Below are 17,418 nucleotides of genomic sequence, written 5' to 3' on the forward strand. Positions count from 1 at the left end.
ATGAGATCATGACCTGAGCCAAAGTCGCCCACTTAACCCACTGAGCCACCCAGGCCCCTAGATGTAAAAATTCTTGACAAAATGTTAGCAAACTGAATCCAACAGCACATTAAAAGGATTACATGCCATGACCAAATGCAATTTATCTCTGGGATACAACATATGCAAATTAATAACTGTGGAATACCACATTAATGGAATGAAAGATAAAAATCCTGTGATCACCTAAATGGGATGCAGATAAAGGATTTAGCAAAATACAACATCCTTTCATGATTAAAAACTCTCAACAAATTGGACACAGAAACATACTTCAACATAACAAAGGCCATGTATGACAAACCTACAGTAACATTATATTCAACAGTGAAGTGTTGAAAACTTTTTCCCTAAGATCAGGCACAAGATAAGGGTGCCCACTCTCACCACTCCTATTCAGAGTAGTCTGGAGGTAGAGCTGGAAGTCCTCCAGAGCAATTAGACAGGGCAGAGATAAAAGACAACTAAACTGGAAAGGAAGAAGTAAAATTGTCATTATTTGTAAATGATATAATCTCATATGTAGAAAATTCTAAATATGCAACCAAAAAAGGAAACTGTTAGAACTAATCAACAAATTCAGTAAAAGTGTAGGAATTAAAATCATTATACAAAATTAGTTGTGTTTCTATGCACTGAAAATGACACTGAAAAAGATATAAAGAAAACTATCCCATTTGCACTAGTTTCAAAAAACCAAAATACTTAGGAATAAATTTAACCAAGAAAGTGAAAGAGAAAGAATTGGATGAAGGGGGTCAAAATGTACAAAGTTCTAGTTATGAGATAAACAATTACTGGGCGTGTAATGTATAGCATGATGAGTACAGTTAACACTGATGTACGGTGTTTTTGAAAGTTAAGAGTGAATCCTAAGGGTTCCCACCACAAGGGGGAGAGAGAAAAGCATTGTGTGTGTGTGTGTGTGTGTGTGTGTGTGTGTCTATGAGATGATAGATGTTAACTAAACTTATTGTGGTAATCACTCCACAATATATGAAGGTTAAATCATGATGCTGCTCACCTTAAACTTACACAGTGCTGTATGTCAATTGTATCTCTGTAAAACTGGGGAAAAAGGGAAATATCTAAATAATGAAAACTACAAGACTTTGATGAAAGAAAGTGAAGATACAAATGAAATTTATCATGTGTTCATGGACTGCAATAATTTATATTGTTAAAATGTCCATACTATCTAAAGCCATCTATAGATTCAATAAAATCCCTACCAAAGTTCCAATGGCATTTTTCATGGAAACAGAAAAAACAATTCTAAAATTTGTGTGGAACCGCAGAAGACTCTAAGTAGCTAAAGCAGTCATGAGAAAGAATACAGCTGAGGCATCACGCTTCCTGACTTCAAACTATACTACAAAGCTATAGTAATTAAAATAGTAAAGTACTGGTACAAAAATAGACACAAAGACCAATGAAACAGAATACAGCGCTCAGAAACAAATCCCTGAATTTACTAACATATGACAAGAAGCCAAGAACATTCAGTGGGGAAAGGATACCTTTTTTGATAAATGGTGTTGAAAAACTGGATAACCACATGCCGAAAAATGAAATTGGACACCTATCTTTCCCCACTCAAAAAATTAACTCAAAACTGATTAAAGATTTAAACATAACACCTGAAACAATAAAACTCCTAGACGAAAACATAAGGAAGAAGCTCCTTGAAATTGGTTTTGGCTGTTATATTTTAAGATATGACACCAAAAGCAAGGTAGCAACAGCAAAAACCAACCAGTGGGGCCACATCAAACTTTAAAACTTACACACAGCAAAAGAAACGATCAACAAAACGAAAAGTCAGCCTCTGGAATAGGAGAAAATATTTGCAAACCAAATATGGATAATATCCAAAGTATATAAGGAACTCCTACAACTCAATAACAAAAAATCAAAAAATACAATTAAAGATGGGCAATAGAAATAGATATTTTTCCAAAGAAGACCAAATGGCCAACCAACAGGTACATGAAAAAAATGTCAATATCACTAATCAGCAAGGAAATGCAAATCAAAACCACAATGAGATATCCCCTCACACCTGTTAAATGGCTACTTATCAAGAAAACAAGAGATCACAAGTGTTGGTGAAGGTGTGGCCATAAGGGAATCCTTGTACAGAATTGGGAATGTAAATTGGTTTCAGCCATTACAGAAAACATTATGGAGCTTCCTCAAATAGTTAAAAAGAGATCTACCATATGATCCAGCAAAAACAGAACTGTCATATGATCCAGCAATTCTATTTCTGGGTATACATTCACAGGAAATGAAAAGAGAATATTGAAGAGATATCTGCAATCCCATGTTCACTGCAGCATTATTCACAATAATCAAGATATGGAAATAGCTTAAGTACCAATGGATGAATAGATAAAGAAGATGTGGTGTATGCATATATATAATGGGAATATTATTCAGCCATGAGAAAGAAAGAAATCCTACCATTTGTGACAACATGAATGGACCTTGAGGGCATTATGCTAACTAAGTGAGATAAGTCAGAAAGAGAAAGACAAATAGTGTATGATATCACTTATATGTGGAATCTGAAAAAAGCTGTGACCTTCTAAAAACAGAAGGTAGAATGGTGGTTACCAGGGGCTAGGGACTAGGGGAACTGGGGAGATGTTGGTTTAAGATGCAAACATGCAACTAATAGATGAGTTAAGTCCTGGAGATCTAATGCACAGCATAGAGATTATTGAGAACATTACTGTATTATAAACTTCAAAGTTGCTAGAAGACTAGTCTTAATTGTTCCCACAAAAAAGAAATGATAATTATGTGATGTGACAGAGGTGTTAGGTAACACTACAGTGAAATTTATGTCACAGTGTATAAACATATCAGATCAATACATTGTATACCTTAAACAACTTACACTATGTCAATTATATCTCAATAAAAATACATTTAAAAACTAGGTTAAAAGGGGAAAAAATGATCATTTCAATAAAGAAAGCATTGAACAAAATCCAGCATCCATTCCTGATCAAAACAAAACAAGGCTAAACCAGCATCCTTTAGGCCTTTGGCCTTAGGCCTTTGAGGCCCCACCAAGTCCAAACTGGGCATGCCATTTACAATCTTCAGTAGCATCCTGAGCTTCCTCCATCAGAGTCCTCAAGCAACAGAGCTCTGAGCTCTACCTTCTGGCTGAGTCATCATGCCTCAAACTTCAGCCTGCTATGTGGCTCAAAGGAGCTACACAGATATCTGGAAGCTGAATAAATGGATAAATTTATAGGCTAAGATTTACAAAATATTCCTTAAAGAAGAATAAAAAATAATTAGAAGACCTGTTTCTTACATGTGCTTATTTAAAATGTATGATCTACCAAATTCAAAAACAAAAAGAGATAGAATAAGATTTATAGTAAAAACACATACACATGTAAACATAGAAGTTAATTTTTTAAGCTGTTGGAAACCTTACAGTTAAAGCAGGGAGATAAGTGTACCAGGAATTAAGGACAAGCTTATTACTCCAATGAGGCACTACATTGAACTTTGAGCTCCCTAGTATCCAAAGCAAAAACAGGAATATATCAGAGGTGACTGTAGAATTCTTACTGGCTCATAAAGGAAGGCAGTGCCTGATGAGCAGCAGAAACAAGCTGCTTACAGAGATAAAAAGTTACTCAGGGAAGAATTATATGATTGCCATGCCAACAATTGGGAACCTTTCAGATAGTAATACTACCTACAGATATATGCTTGCTAAATTGATCTGTGCATTCAGCAAGCCCCCCACTGAGCCTGACAAGAAGAGTTTGAGTTGCACAGCCATGGATACCCATAAGGAATGGGTAGAATGGGTAGAAGACTGTGTGGAATGTTGATTTTAAAATGGGCTCTGGAGGCCGATGGGAGAGACTTGATGTGTGGTCTGTTGACCACAGAAGATCCACTACCTAGACAAGGCAAGGCAGGGTTTGAGGAGCTGCCATATTCCCCCAAGAGCAGCAGGTAGGATGGCCTCTGAACTGCATACAGTAGGGGTGCATCCCAGCTAGGTCAGGGAGCCACAGGTAGAGGAAGACCAAAGCACAAGAAACTTGTCTCATAGAGGAAGGATGTCAAGGATTAGGTCAGGTCAGTTCTTCTGAAAGTAAATAGGTAAATAACAACCTAGTTAATAGATCTTGTGTACTTACTGTTTAAATAATATATACTGTGCCAACTCTCAATATACTCTCTCTCAACTTCAAATTCACCCTTCATCACCTACTCATGAAAATTAAGATGGGCCCTTTAAATATTTTTTCTTTGCCAGCTGGCACAATATTAAGTTTTGTCAGTTGAGAGCACTGGGAAAAGGCGTTCTCCTTCCAAGTTCCAGCAGGCTCCTACAGCACTTAGGTGTCTGTGTAATGGAGACACCTCCCTGAGAACAGCCTTCCTGGCCCCTCTAAGGTGGATTTCCAGCAGGTTTCCCATGGTGGCACCACAGAAACCATGCTGTGAGCCCTGCAAGGACTGTGGGCCCAGGGCGCTCCTTCTCAGCCCCAGCAGTAGTAGCTGCTCCTTGTAGCTGCTATTGCTATAGACTCTGGCATTTTCTCTGCTTCTTACTATCCAAATTCTCTTTAATTCTATTACAGTTGGTAATTCTTCATATTAAAATTTCCCTATTCATTGTGTAGTTTCTCTCTCCTGACTACTTCTGGCTGATATAGCATCTGTTAGAAACATTTTCTCCAGCTATTAAAAAAAGTCTTGTATGGAGCTCACAAACACCATTTTTAATGCCCACAGATTGACATCATCCATCCAGCTGACAGCTGAGTGGACTGTGTGCCAGACTCTGAAGGACACAGACCCTAACCTGAAGGATTTTGTGATGTAATGAAAAGCTCAAGCACATAAACCAACAATAAACCATCTAGGCACTCTGATGTAGGAATATATTTTGTGGGAGCTCCAAGAAGGGAGTCCTGTCAACATCAGGACCCTGCTGGTCCAGCTATTCTGTCTCTCCCCCAACCCCAGCCAGCACACCTGCTCAATGCCCAGCACTGTATACTTTGACCCCTGCATTGGGGGTCAGCCACCCCCTCTCCACAGGATGAGAAGAGCTCAGGCCCAACTGGCTCCCAGAACCTCTGCAAATCTCTGTCTTTGGTTCAATCTCCCAGGACAGCCCAGGTCCCTAGGAGTAAGCTGAGGGTTGGACAAGGAACATTTGTGTGTGCATGCAGAGGGGATGAGGGGCAAGTTGGGGCTGTTGGGCAAAAGATCCACAGTCCTGTGCATATAGGACCCTTGGTCTGAATAGAAACAGGAAGGCACTGGTGTCCATTTGTGCTCCTGCCAAAGGCACCAAATCATCCTGAGCCTCTCCCTAAATCCTTATACCCACAGCACTGACTGCTCTCACATCTCCCTGCCTTACATATGGTTGATATGTCCTGCCTCTGTCTCCCACCTGGGAAATTCTTCTCCCCTGCTCCACCTCCCTACCCCAGTAAGATATCAAATAAAAAAATTAAAAAAAACAAATACATGCTTAGTAAGGAAAGACTTTATTCCAAGGATTGTTGCAAGAACTGGAGATAGAGACTGTTGCAATAGGGAGAATGTTCTGTTCATGACATCTGTGTAGCTCAGGGTTAGGCAAAAAGGGCAACAACCCCAAGGACCAGGGAACCCATGTGGAAGCCTCTGGAGATAGGTTTGAGCAACTGGACAGATAGTGTTCCATCAGCCAGACAAGGGTACCCAGGAGGAGGAGTGGGAAGTGGACACGAGGAGGCCCATTTGGGACTGCTGAAAAGTTGGTACCTGTGGGCCACATAGGCAGTATTTCCAGCAGATGGTTAGAAATATGGGTCTGGTGCTTGGTTGAGAGATGAAGGCCACAATACAGATATGGCACCACCGACATGTGGCTGAAGTGAGCACACACAGGGGGACTGAGGAGGGGAAGGGGAAGGAAAGCTGAGGATAGAACACTGGTGACATCATCTTTCAAGTGATTAAGGGAGCAGGTCCAGTGCAGGAGTGGAAGAGAAATAGGTGAGAACAGGGCTTAATCTTCCTGACTTTGTCTCAGCATCTTGAGAGAGATGATAGAAACAACTACCTTTTGGAGCATTCTAAGGATCGATGAAACAATTATGGCAACATAATGCACCTGGATAGTGTCTCACACTTCATTACATTAAGTAACACACAGGTCCAAGGCTCAAGAAAAGCAGGGATTTCTGCTCATTCATTACTGTTACTCCTAAAGGCACTATATAGACAATAGAGCCTCAGGAAGATCTGAATGGATGGCTTCTTCCTTATCTGGATGTGGGCCTGGAGTAAACCATTTGGCAAACGGGTCACAGTCCTGTCATCCAAAAGGAGAGATGCTAATCTGTCCATCTTAAGTCATCAGAGAAAACTATCAAGATCAACAATTTATCTAAAGCTAGAGATTATTTTTATGGTTGGTCTGTCATTGCTTTTGCTTATGCACGCCAGGCACTATTTATTCATGTATTTATTTAAAGTTTATTTATTTTGAGGGGGAGGGGCAGAGAGAGAGAGAGAATCCCAAGCTGACAGCACAGAGCTCAACAGTAGGCTTGATCCCATGAACTGAACCGTGAGATAATGACCGGAGTCGAGATCAAGAGTTGGATGCTTAACCAATTAAGCCACTTAGCTAACCCCCACAAGGCACTATTTAAGGTCATATGTGGCACTGAAGTATAAAGTAATCACACATCTTGTTTTTACCCAAATGATAGATTTCTAAAAGAGATGGAAAATTTTCCTTAAGTCAGTCATCTCTGAGAATATCCTATTATACTTAGGCACACTCTTTAAAACCTCCCAAGTATTTTCTGGACAGTCTCAAATGATTTGCTAGATCTTCACCTCTTTTAAGTTGTCATTACCTACTTTGACACTGGGTAACCCCTACCTTTATTCAGAAATTAGCACAAAACTATTGCTGCTCATTAAGAAGACAGCCATCCTAAGAGCATGACCAAGACACACCGCCACATGCAACTCACAGTGATTATTTAGCAGCACCTGCTGGTGGGAATCATAAACACCCTGGATTTGAAATGGAAATTTTTTTAGTTATGGCAAACTGTATATACTCTCACTAGGAACAATCTAGCACTGAAGGAAGATTTTATTTTTTGTTATTGTTGAATGTGGAGGGGCAAAAAAATGGCCCACGTTTAAATGGATGGTTCTAAGATGGAAGGATTTGAAAACTCGATAGACCAATGTACACTGTGAAGTGTGTGCAAACGTGTGAACTGGGGTCCACAAAATGAATGGCAATACAGTGACCTATCCTATTTGTTATTGTGCTATTCTTCGTATCTTTAAAAGAAATATTAGACACATTTTTCCTCTTGGAAAATACAGTTGAGTTTTATTTGCATCTGCTAGTCAAAAACAGAAAAAACATCTATCTTCTAAAGCAGAAATTTTGATGTGGAAATATTGAAAATATTGATCAAACCATGTACCAAGGCTGTCCAATGGGATGAAATGGGTGTGACATAATGTCTGCATTCCAGTGATATTCTCCACTCAATGTCACATTCACTTATTTTTTTTTACAGAACAGCTTTAAAAACATTTTTTAAAAAGAAGCTCTTAGCAAATAGAAATTGATAAGTATTAGAGTGATACAGTGTCATAGGAACTATGAATTCACTAAATTCATGCAAACACAAGTTCTAACCCCTACCATAAAACACCCTTTACTATGACCAAATTAGAGAAAAGGAGATCCTGAGAGGAGCTTTCAAAAATTTCCCATGTACTGGTATTCCTGAAATCCCATCAAACTTGTTCGAATCTTGAAGAGTTTTGTTCTTTACGCTTCTTTTTAAAGTTAATATTTTTGTCTATGTGGGGTAACACTGTTAAAACACTGAAATTAACAACTCTGCAATAAGAAACCAGGAATGAACAGAAATAAGTGAGGAATACAGTGTAAGCCCTGAAGAATATTACCTGGCTTTGGCAGGGGGAGATAATCTGCCCTCTTTCTTTAGGTGTCTAACCTAAGGGACATTATAAGTGGTTTTCAGTTTCCAGATGCCCAAAAAGAAATTACCCTCAGCTCACTTCTTCCTGGAGACATTCTATTGACAAAGCTGTGTTGGTGTGTAAGACTGTCAGAGCCAAGTCTTGTGGGAAAGACTTAGAAATGCCTGTTGTTGTTGTTGTTGTTGTTGTTGTTGTTGTTGTTTTGTGTTTTATCCTGGAGCAGACGCGTGTTACAGCAGGAGACAAGGAGGGTCAGTAACACCTTTCCACCTGCTTCCTTAGTCAAATAGGCATACAGACATTAGAGCAGTCTGAAAATTACTAAGTGCTTTAAAAGCAACTGAGAGCTCAGAGGGCACCCGAATAAGCAACTGTATGGACCAGTGCACTGAAATGTCTAGGACCAAAAGTTTCTTGTTTTTGTGTTTTACCTGATTGAAGTCAGGTGAGTTGGTAGTAGATATAATTCTGAAAAGACCTGCACACATCAGCACTGCTTGGGGTGGGGTGCGGAGGTGGTGATTCTCCCTAATTCTGGGATTCATTTAACAAGCTCATCTGGCTCTCACATTTAGTCTTTGTCAGCAATAAAGGTGACATTTTGGCCTCCAGCTGCCAGTTTTACTTTTCAATTTCTTTCAGAACTCAGGTGAGGAAAATGGGGGGCTATTTATCAGGCCTCAGAATGTGCTACTTTCCCTCCCTCCCTCCCTTCTTTCTAAACACTTGAAGTACTGCAGAAAGCGTACATATAAATGCACAGCCTGACAAATTTTCACAAAACAGTAGCACCCATGTAACAAACACCAAGATCAAGAAACTTACCAGGACCCTGGAATGTTCCCCCAGGCCCTCCCCCGTCACCATCCTTACCTGGAATAACCGCTATTTGGACTTCTAGCTACACAGATTCAATATGGGTGGGTGTTGTGGCTTGGTGTCTTGTGGGTTTGTTTAGCTGTGCACTTGGCTTTACACTTCTAGACTTGGCAGAATTTAAGATTTAGGGAGCCTGCTGCTTTTAATTTGTGGGTAACAGCTACTTGTAGCTAAGAGAGGCAGGAATTTCAGCAAGGGTCAGAAGTCTCACTTGGGTCTCATGGGGCTAAAATCAAAGAATTAAATCAAAATCAAAGCACAGCTGAGTTCCTCCTGAAGGCTCTAGGAGAGAATCCGTTTCCTTACTTTTCCCAGCTTCTGCAGGTGCCCTGTGCTCTTTGGCTGTGACCCCTTCCTCTGTCATCAGAGCCAAGAGTGGCACTTCTCTCTGACCTGTTTCAGTGGTCACATCTCTCTCCGACTACAGCCAGGAAAGGCCCTCAGCTCTAAAGAACTAAGTGATTAGACTAGGCCCACCTAGTCTGGAGAATCCAGGACCATCACCGCTACTCAAGGTTGTACATCTATTGTCTCTTTTGCCAGCTCAGGCTACATATTCCCAGGTTTGGAACATTAGGGCACAGACATCATTGGTGGTGGGGTTGGGGGCGGGGGGGAGAGGGAAACACTGTTCTATTTACCACAGGGAGAGAAGTGAAAGAATGCTTTCCTCTTTAAATGTCTGGTAGGATTCTAGGGTGAAGCTATCTTGGCCTAAACTTCATGAAGATTTTAATTATGGATTATTTCTTATTATGAAATTTCCTATTAATTTTTTATCAGTAAGCTATTTTTAAAATGAATTTATCATTTCTTCTGTATTTTCAAATTTATTGATGACACTTTAATGCCTAACAGGATCTGTAGTGACATCTTCATTTCCATTGCTTTTGCCTTTAACTTTTTAAGAAAAAATATCAGGCTTATTGAGGTATATGGAATATTTCCACCACTCTAAGAGATTTCCTTGTGTGCATTTGAAGTCAATCTTCCTCCCTCAGCAGGCCCAGCAACCACAGCTGATTTCTGTCCCTATGGTTTTGCTTTGACAAAAATGTCACATAAATGTAGTCATATAGCCGTTTGTGTCTGGTTTGACTTAGCAAAGTACTTCTGGATTTATTCATGTATCTACATGTATCAGTGTGCCCCTTTTCATTGTATGATGAACTACAACTTGTTTATACATTTATCAGTTGATGGACATTTGAGTTGTTACAAGTTTGGTAGATTATGGAAAAAACTGCTATAAACATTTAAGTACAGGTCTTTGTATGGACAAATATTTTCATCTATCTTGAATACATTTTTTAGGACTGGAATTGCTGGGTTTTATGGCATGGCAGGTAGAACAATGTCCTCCTAGAGATCTGAATCCCCAGAACCTTTGAATGTTAGGTTGCATGGCAGAAGGAAACTAAGGTTGCTAGCCAGCAGATGGGGAAATGCTGCTAGTGGGCCCCATGTAATCACCAAAGTTTCTTAAGGTGGAAGAGGGAGGAAGAGAAAAAGGTCAGACTGAGGCCATGTGAGGATTCAACTCACCACTGCTGACTCTGAAGATGGGGGAAGCAATCATGAGCCAAGGAATATGGGCAGCTTCTAGAAGCAGGAAAAGGCAGAGGATTCTCCCCTAGGGCCTCCAGAAGGAACAGATCCCTGGCCACACCTTGATTTTAGCCCTGTGAACCCCATGTCAGCCTTCCAGCCTGCAAGAATGTAATACAGTGTTTTTTAAGTCAATAAGTTTGTGGCAATTTGTTAGAGCAGTTGTAGAAAACTAACACATATGGTGAGGGAACAGGAAGCTGGCCGACTTTCCAAAATGACTGAACCATTTTGCATTCCCACCAGCAATGCAGTGTTCTAGTCATTCCACAACTCCCCACCTTCATTTTCATAATGTCAGGTTTGTTGTTTTCAACTCTAGCCATTCCAAGCCTCTTTCCTTTCTTCTTGGTTGTTCTTCCCTTGGTTTTTTAATCTTAATATATCTTTTAAAAATGTAAGAAATTTGGATTTTTTTTCTATTTCATTAATTCCTGTTTTCATCTTTATTATTTTGCTTTGGGTTTAATTTACTATTCTTTTCCTAACTTCTTGAGATGAATGTGTACAACATTGGTTTTCAGCCTTTTTTCCCTCCTAATACTAGCATTTAGGATTATAAGTTTTAGCCTTTTTTCTCTTCTAATGCTAGCATGGAGAATTATAAATTTTGAGCCTAAGCATAACTTTAGCTGTTTCTCACAAGTTATGATATAGGTTTTCATTATCATTCAGCTCAAAATATTTTTCAAATTTCCTTTTTGATTTCTTCTCTGACCCATGGGTTACTTAGAAGTTTATTTGCTAGTTTCCAAATATATGGGAATTTTTGTTACTACTGATTTCTATCTTAATTATATGATGATCAGTCTACATGTAACTCCTTCAGAAGGTACTCAGGCTCACTTTGTAGTCAAATGTCCTGGTCAGTTTTCATAAATCTTCCCAGTGGGCCTGAAAGCAGTGCGTGTTCTGTGATTTGGGGTATACTGCTCTATAATTAATTGTTCTCCAGGCCAATGTGGTTGAATGTTTTCTTCAAGGCTCCCATATTTGTACTAATATTGGTCCGCTTGGTCTATCATATACAAAAGGTGTATGGAAATCTCCCAGAGTATGGATTTGCACACTTCTCCACATATTCTCATCAATTTTTGCTTTAAATATGCTCACAGAGGCTGTAAGGTACATACAAATTTGTTGTTATATATTCTTGTATTTGAAGGTCTATCTCCAACAATACCTTTGCGTTAAAGTTTTTTTTTTTTTAATATATAGAAAATATAGCTACACATTAGCTTTTGGCTAGAGTCTGCATGATGTACCTTTTCCTATCTTCTGTCTATGAAGACAGAGAAAGTTTCAGGCCTCTCATAAAATGATTATAGCTGATTTTTAAAGACTTTGTCTAAAAAAATTACAGCATGTAATCAATGTGATAACATATTTACTTGGGTCTACATCTATCCCATTTTTAAATGTTTTCTGGTTGTCATACCTGTTTTATTTTCTTTGCTTTCTTTTGAATTATCATTTATTAGACTAGTGTTCCCTCTGCCAGTTTGAAAGTTACACACTTTACTGTGTTTACGTGCACTCTTATGAAGTCTCATGTTACTGGGTTGACTGGGACTCATTCTCCTCCCAGTTAATGGAAGAACCTTAGATGACTTGATTTATCCCACTCCCCCAATTTACATGCCACTCTAGTCTTGTGTTTTAGTTTTCTGTATATTTCCAACTCTTTAAGACATTATCATTGTTTTGCAGTCATTATTCATTTAGATTTATCCATTTGGTTACCACTTCCATTACCATATATACCTTTCTGCATCCGTATTTTTTTAACTACTTATTTATTCTATTACACAAGAACTGCTCACCTGTTTTCAGTATGGAGGTTCCTCAAAAAATTAAAAATAGAATTACCCTATGACCCAGCAATTGTACTACTAGGTGTTTGCCCAAAGGATACAAAAATACTGATTCGAAGGGGCACATGCACCCCAACATTTATAGCAGCATTATCAACAATAGCCAAATTATGGAAAGAGCCCAAATGTCCATCGACTGACGAATGGATAAAGAAGATATGGTATAGAATACTACTTGGTGATGAAAAGGAATGAAATCTTGCATTTGCAACAACATGGATGGAACTAGAGAGTATTATGCTATAAAAAATAAGTCAGTCAGAGAAAGACATACATTATTCCACTCATATGTGGAATTTGAGAAACTCAACAGATGAACACAGGGATAGGGAAGGAAAAAAATAAGAAAAACAGAGGGAGGCAAACCATAAGAGATTCTTAATACAGAGAACAAACTGAGGGTTGCTGAAAGGGAGTTGGGTGGGAGGGAGGATGTGTTAAATGGGCTCTGGGCATTCAGGAGGGCACTTCTGGGATGAACACTGGATGTCATATTTAAGAGTTCAGGTTCTACTCCGGAAACCAAGACTACACTGTAGTCTTGAATTAAAAAAAAAACTTTAATTAAAAAAAAAAAAAAAGAACTGCTCACCTGGACTGCAGTCTCTCTACTGAGTCACCCTGCCCAAGCCAGTTCCAGCTCCTCCAATACATCTTTTCTGCTAACTCTGGAGGAATATCTGACCATGTGAGGTCAAATCTTTCTATGGCTCCTACTGCCTGTGGGATTGGGTTTATAAACTCTTTCTTGATCTGTCCCCTAATTCTAAAATTTCATCCTCACTCTTTTTCCACATCTCCCCTATACTCTCTACTCATAGTTAGCTATTTTCTAGAGTACACAGATATTATCAAAAACATGCTATTCCTTGTACCTGAATTATGGTTCTCCATTCACGTATCTAAAAAACTGCTTCCAATCCTTCAAGACCCAGTCACTTCCTTGAGTGCTTTCTTGTGTTCTGTGGGTGAGATAAAAGCCCTTCTGAGACTACTCTATGCGTAAATTTGCTCTCTTGTCTTGTTACTGTTCTCGTTGCTCCATTAGGGCATGGCTAGCCTTAACCATGTGTATGCCTATTTCCTAGCCCAATAGGAAAATGGGGCCTAAATTGAGTTCTTCTTCAAAAAGGGGATAATAGTCCCTGTAATGTTTTTTTCCCCCTTTGTGTTTTTCTGAAGCTGAAATCATAGTCTATGTGAAAAAGCTTTAAAGATCAGACAAGTATGTAAAGATTAATGGTTGATAATGAGGTAATTGTTTCACATGCTTTATGGAAAACAAATTACCAAAACATGTCTAGCTTTATTTTGTTCCCAGGGAATTTATTAATTCAAGCTTCATTGGATCATAACTCACTTTGTAACCCTGCACCTGGATAGTGAAGAATAAATCAGGTTTGTAAGAAGAACATGAACATTATAGTATATTTGTTCTCAAAACTTTTGAATCTCAAATGAATGAAATAAATTAAAGATCACATTGTCAGTTGAAGCACATGTGGTGAGTCTTGCTTACAGCAGAGTCAGTAGTAGTAATAAATGATTACCCTTCTGCTAAGTTCAGAGTCTTGGGCAGGTTTCCATAATCTTTTCAACTAGAAAATTGAATAATTTTTTTTAACATTGCCAACAACCAATCTGGCATTTAAACTTACTTTATTAAAGTTGAGGATAGCTGTTTAATACATAGTTTGATATAATAAAACTACAGATGACCAGCACTCACATCACATAATTGAGTTTCCAGGATGACACTCCCCTCAGCTAACGCTCAGTGCTGTGGCAGTGGATGGGCTCTGTACGACAGGCTACCTGCCCTCAGGGACTCAGAGGCTCTCTTGCTCCCACCTTCCAGAACTTGGGCATTACTGATCCTGAGAAGAAAGTTCAGAGCTTTTTCTGTGATACTTATAACTTACTTTACTAATGTTTTAAAAGGCTAAGAGACATTTGTGAATTTCAAATGCAAAACTGGAATTTAAGGTGTTTGTTCTGATAAATTATGCTATGAAATGAAAGGTTTTATTTGCAACTTATACAATTTCATGAAAATATACACTGCTCAGAATCTGACATAGGCTAAGTAAAACATTTTGTTTTCTGAAAAATACTGGTAATATACACCTCTGTCTTAAAATAATTCAAACACATGATTAAATGAACTAATTTTGACAAAATGTTTCTTTAAGATGACAGTTTGCAAAAAGAAAAGTTAAAGTAATTTTAAACCAATTTTAGTAAATACGTAGATATATTTTATTTGTCAAGAGGATATTTTATTTAGGATATTCAAGTACAAAAGTGAAAAATTATATACCTATGACTGTTAAGAAAAAGTTAGAAGGCATCCAATTGTTCTAAGAATACTATGAAGGCACTGAATTCAAATATCTCAATATATGAGTTATCTAAATTTTTATATCTTTAATATTCAGATGCTGACAGATATTTTCTTAAGAAGTATTTTTAATAAGACAATTCAACCTTATGATTTTTTTTCCCTGGAAGACAGTTTTAAACATATAAAATATCCTAATGAAATAGAGTGGCAACACCCCAGATTCAAAGGTACTCATCACTAGAAAAGGGATTTATACCTGGATGTTATTACTTTCAAACATATCTTGCTCCATCACAACAATACTTCAACCACAATAAGGTATAGTGAAGCATAGAAGGCCATCATGTTACATAATTTCATACAAAAGCGTAGGATCATGTTATCAATTGGATAATGGTACAAAAATTAAAAACTTCTATAAAACTATTAAGAGATTAGAGCTTCAGGTATATAATACATTTTAAAACATATTTCCCAAATTTTACCTTTGGTATGTACAAAAAAGGAGTTCCTCTTGGAATATAAATGCAATCAGATAGCCATACAATGAATGAGTTCTGTATTTTCAATGTCATTGACACTTTGCTCCATGGTACAATGCATGTAAGTGACAATAACCAGGCAGCAGGAAAAATGATCTACATTCATCACAAACCAGCAACTTGAAAACCTCTAACAACAGTGAATATATAAGTGATATCATTCACTGTGGCTTATATATTAACTTTATACTTAAAAGCATTTAAGTGCCATTTGTGGCCATTTGCCAGATATAGAATAAGTGATACAGAAAATAAAAACAGCAAGAAAATCAGAGCATACTTCTAACATTTTAATAACTTTTGCTTGTGATGACCTTCTATGATCTGGAACCTTTGTTTTACATAAAATTGGAGCTGGAAAGAGAAAAAAAAACCTTTTGATTGGTACAATAAAAAACTATATAGGAAATAAAAATTACTAAAATCATTAGTTTTACAAAGCTTTTACAGAAAGAGCAAATATACATCTAATATACTATAGGATATTTAGCTATGGGACTTTGGAAAAGAAAAAATAAAAATACCTCATCAAACTCTATTTTCTTGAATATTAATTCTTCTGAGCTCTCAAAAAACTATGGGCTTTGCCCTTACTTTATAAACAAGAACACATACTAATGGTTGCTAAGTGGAGCAGGGTGACAATTTTTACAAAGCAAATGTAAGCTGTCTTTCATACATGGAATAAACTTGGGGAATCCAATTTTAGTAACACTGGATTAAGATGAAAGGATGAGAAGGTAAAAGGTCCCTTAACTGTACAATTCGAAGCATATCTGAAAGCGGTAATAAACTATATTTATAGCTTATCTTTTGAAATTCAATTATTGAATAAAAATAGCTATTAAAAATCATATACATTTTTTTGACAAGTAATTGCATGCCCACTATATAGCAGGCACTGTTATAGGCTCTAGACATGGATGCATCAATGAACAAAACAAAGATCCATGCCCTTGTAAAGTTTATATGGAAGGATCACACATGAGAATTCCTTCCTTCTTTCTTTCTTCTCCCCAAACTATAAAATCCACAGGTCGGCTAAATCCACCAAAACCCTGTGGATTTACTTCTCCATAGTTTAAAAATTGGAAAGTCCCCATGGTCCAATGTTAGGTTTCCCTAATTATTTGAAGTAAGTCACAATATTCTGAAAATGCTGGGTTTGAAATAAGATATGATGATAAAATTAAATCAGAAATGTTGCTCTGTGAGGAACATAAGGAGAGCTGGATGCTGCCAAAACAGAGGCAGCTGGAATAAACTAAGGCAAAGAGTCACAGAAAAGCACTCTCAACAGAACAGGTTAATGATGAATTTCAAGAGGAGTCAACTAGGCAAAATGACAAGGGCATTTTAAGTAGGAGAAATAAAGGACATAAAATATAGAAAAGAAAAAAAAAACAACTTATTTTCTAAAATGTTGGTAACTTTGATTTTAACACATACCCCAAACCTATAAGCCTTGAGATTATCATCCAAATGCTACTCATGGCCACCCCATTGTACAGGGGCCCTCTCTACCTTCCTCTGCATCTTTACGTCCACCATTGATTTCACAAGCTCTGACATCAAAGCACAGGAGTTCAAATCGATAGCCTGGATCCCTTATTAAAATAAAAATTCTCACAAAATCATTATCAGTAGAATTTATAAAATAAAAAAAGAGAACCTAAGAATTTGGTCTTTTATCAAGTATTACTTTACTTCTATGATTCCCCAACAAAGTATATACATGAAATTCAAAATAAATATAACCAACGGTAGGTAAGTCAGCAGTTATTAGAAATACAGGCTAGGTGACAAAATAAGAGCAACCATTCTTCCCCCCAGGTAGCTGACCCTTTCTACATTATGATACTTTTTTTTCACTCATTCATTTGCTCAGTTTGGCAAATATTTACTGAGTACCTAATATGTACCAGGTGCTATTCTAGATGCTGCACAAACAGCAGTGAAGAAAAGGGATAGGTCTCTGCTCTCAAGGAGCTGATATTTTAATCACAAGAGGTTGACAAGGAATAAGGAAACTGGTAAGTTCAATGAAGATCAAACAGGGCAATGAGAAAGAAAGTAATGGAGGAATGGGGCCACCAGA

General features: G+C 37.7%; 1 protein-coding gene across 4 annotated transcripts in view; it reads right to left on the minus strand.

Moving 5' to 3' along the window:
• Nucleotides 1-7,665: 7,665 nt before the first annotated feature.
• SEPTIN10 (septin 10) overlaps nucleotides 7,666-17,418 on the minus strand; it is a 72,229-nt gene continuing 62,476 nt past the window's right edge. Inside the window, exons 11-12 of one of the 4 annotated variants that reach the window (XM_078444323.1) lie at nucleotides 16,845-16,927; nucleotides 14,438-15,674 (exon numbers count right to left, since the gene is read on the minus strand). In XM_078444323.1, coding sequence (XP_078300449.1) covers nucleotides 15,511-15,674; nucleotides 16,845-16,927 — 247 coding nt within the window. In that variant the 3' untranslated portion in view covers nucleotides 14,438-15,510. Of the gene's footprint in view, nucleotides 14,312-14,437; nucleotides 15,675-16,769; nucleotides 16,928-17,418 lie in introns of those variants that run through there. The other 3 variants (XM_078444324.1, XM_078444326.1, XM_078444327.1) reach the window with 3 other exon arrangements.

This window comes from Panthera onca, chromosome A3 (assembly GCF_046562875.1).
Source record: "Panthera onca isolate mPanOnc1 chromosome A3, mPanOnc1 haplotype 2, whole genome shotgun sequence".
NCBI lineage: Eukaryota > Metazoa > Chordata > Mammalia > Carnivora > Felidae > Panthera > Panthera onca.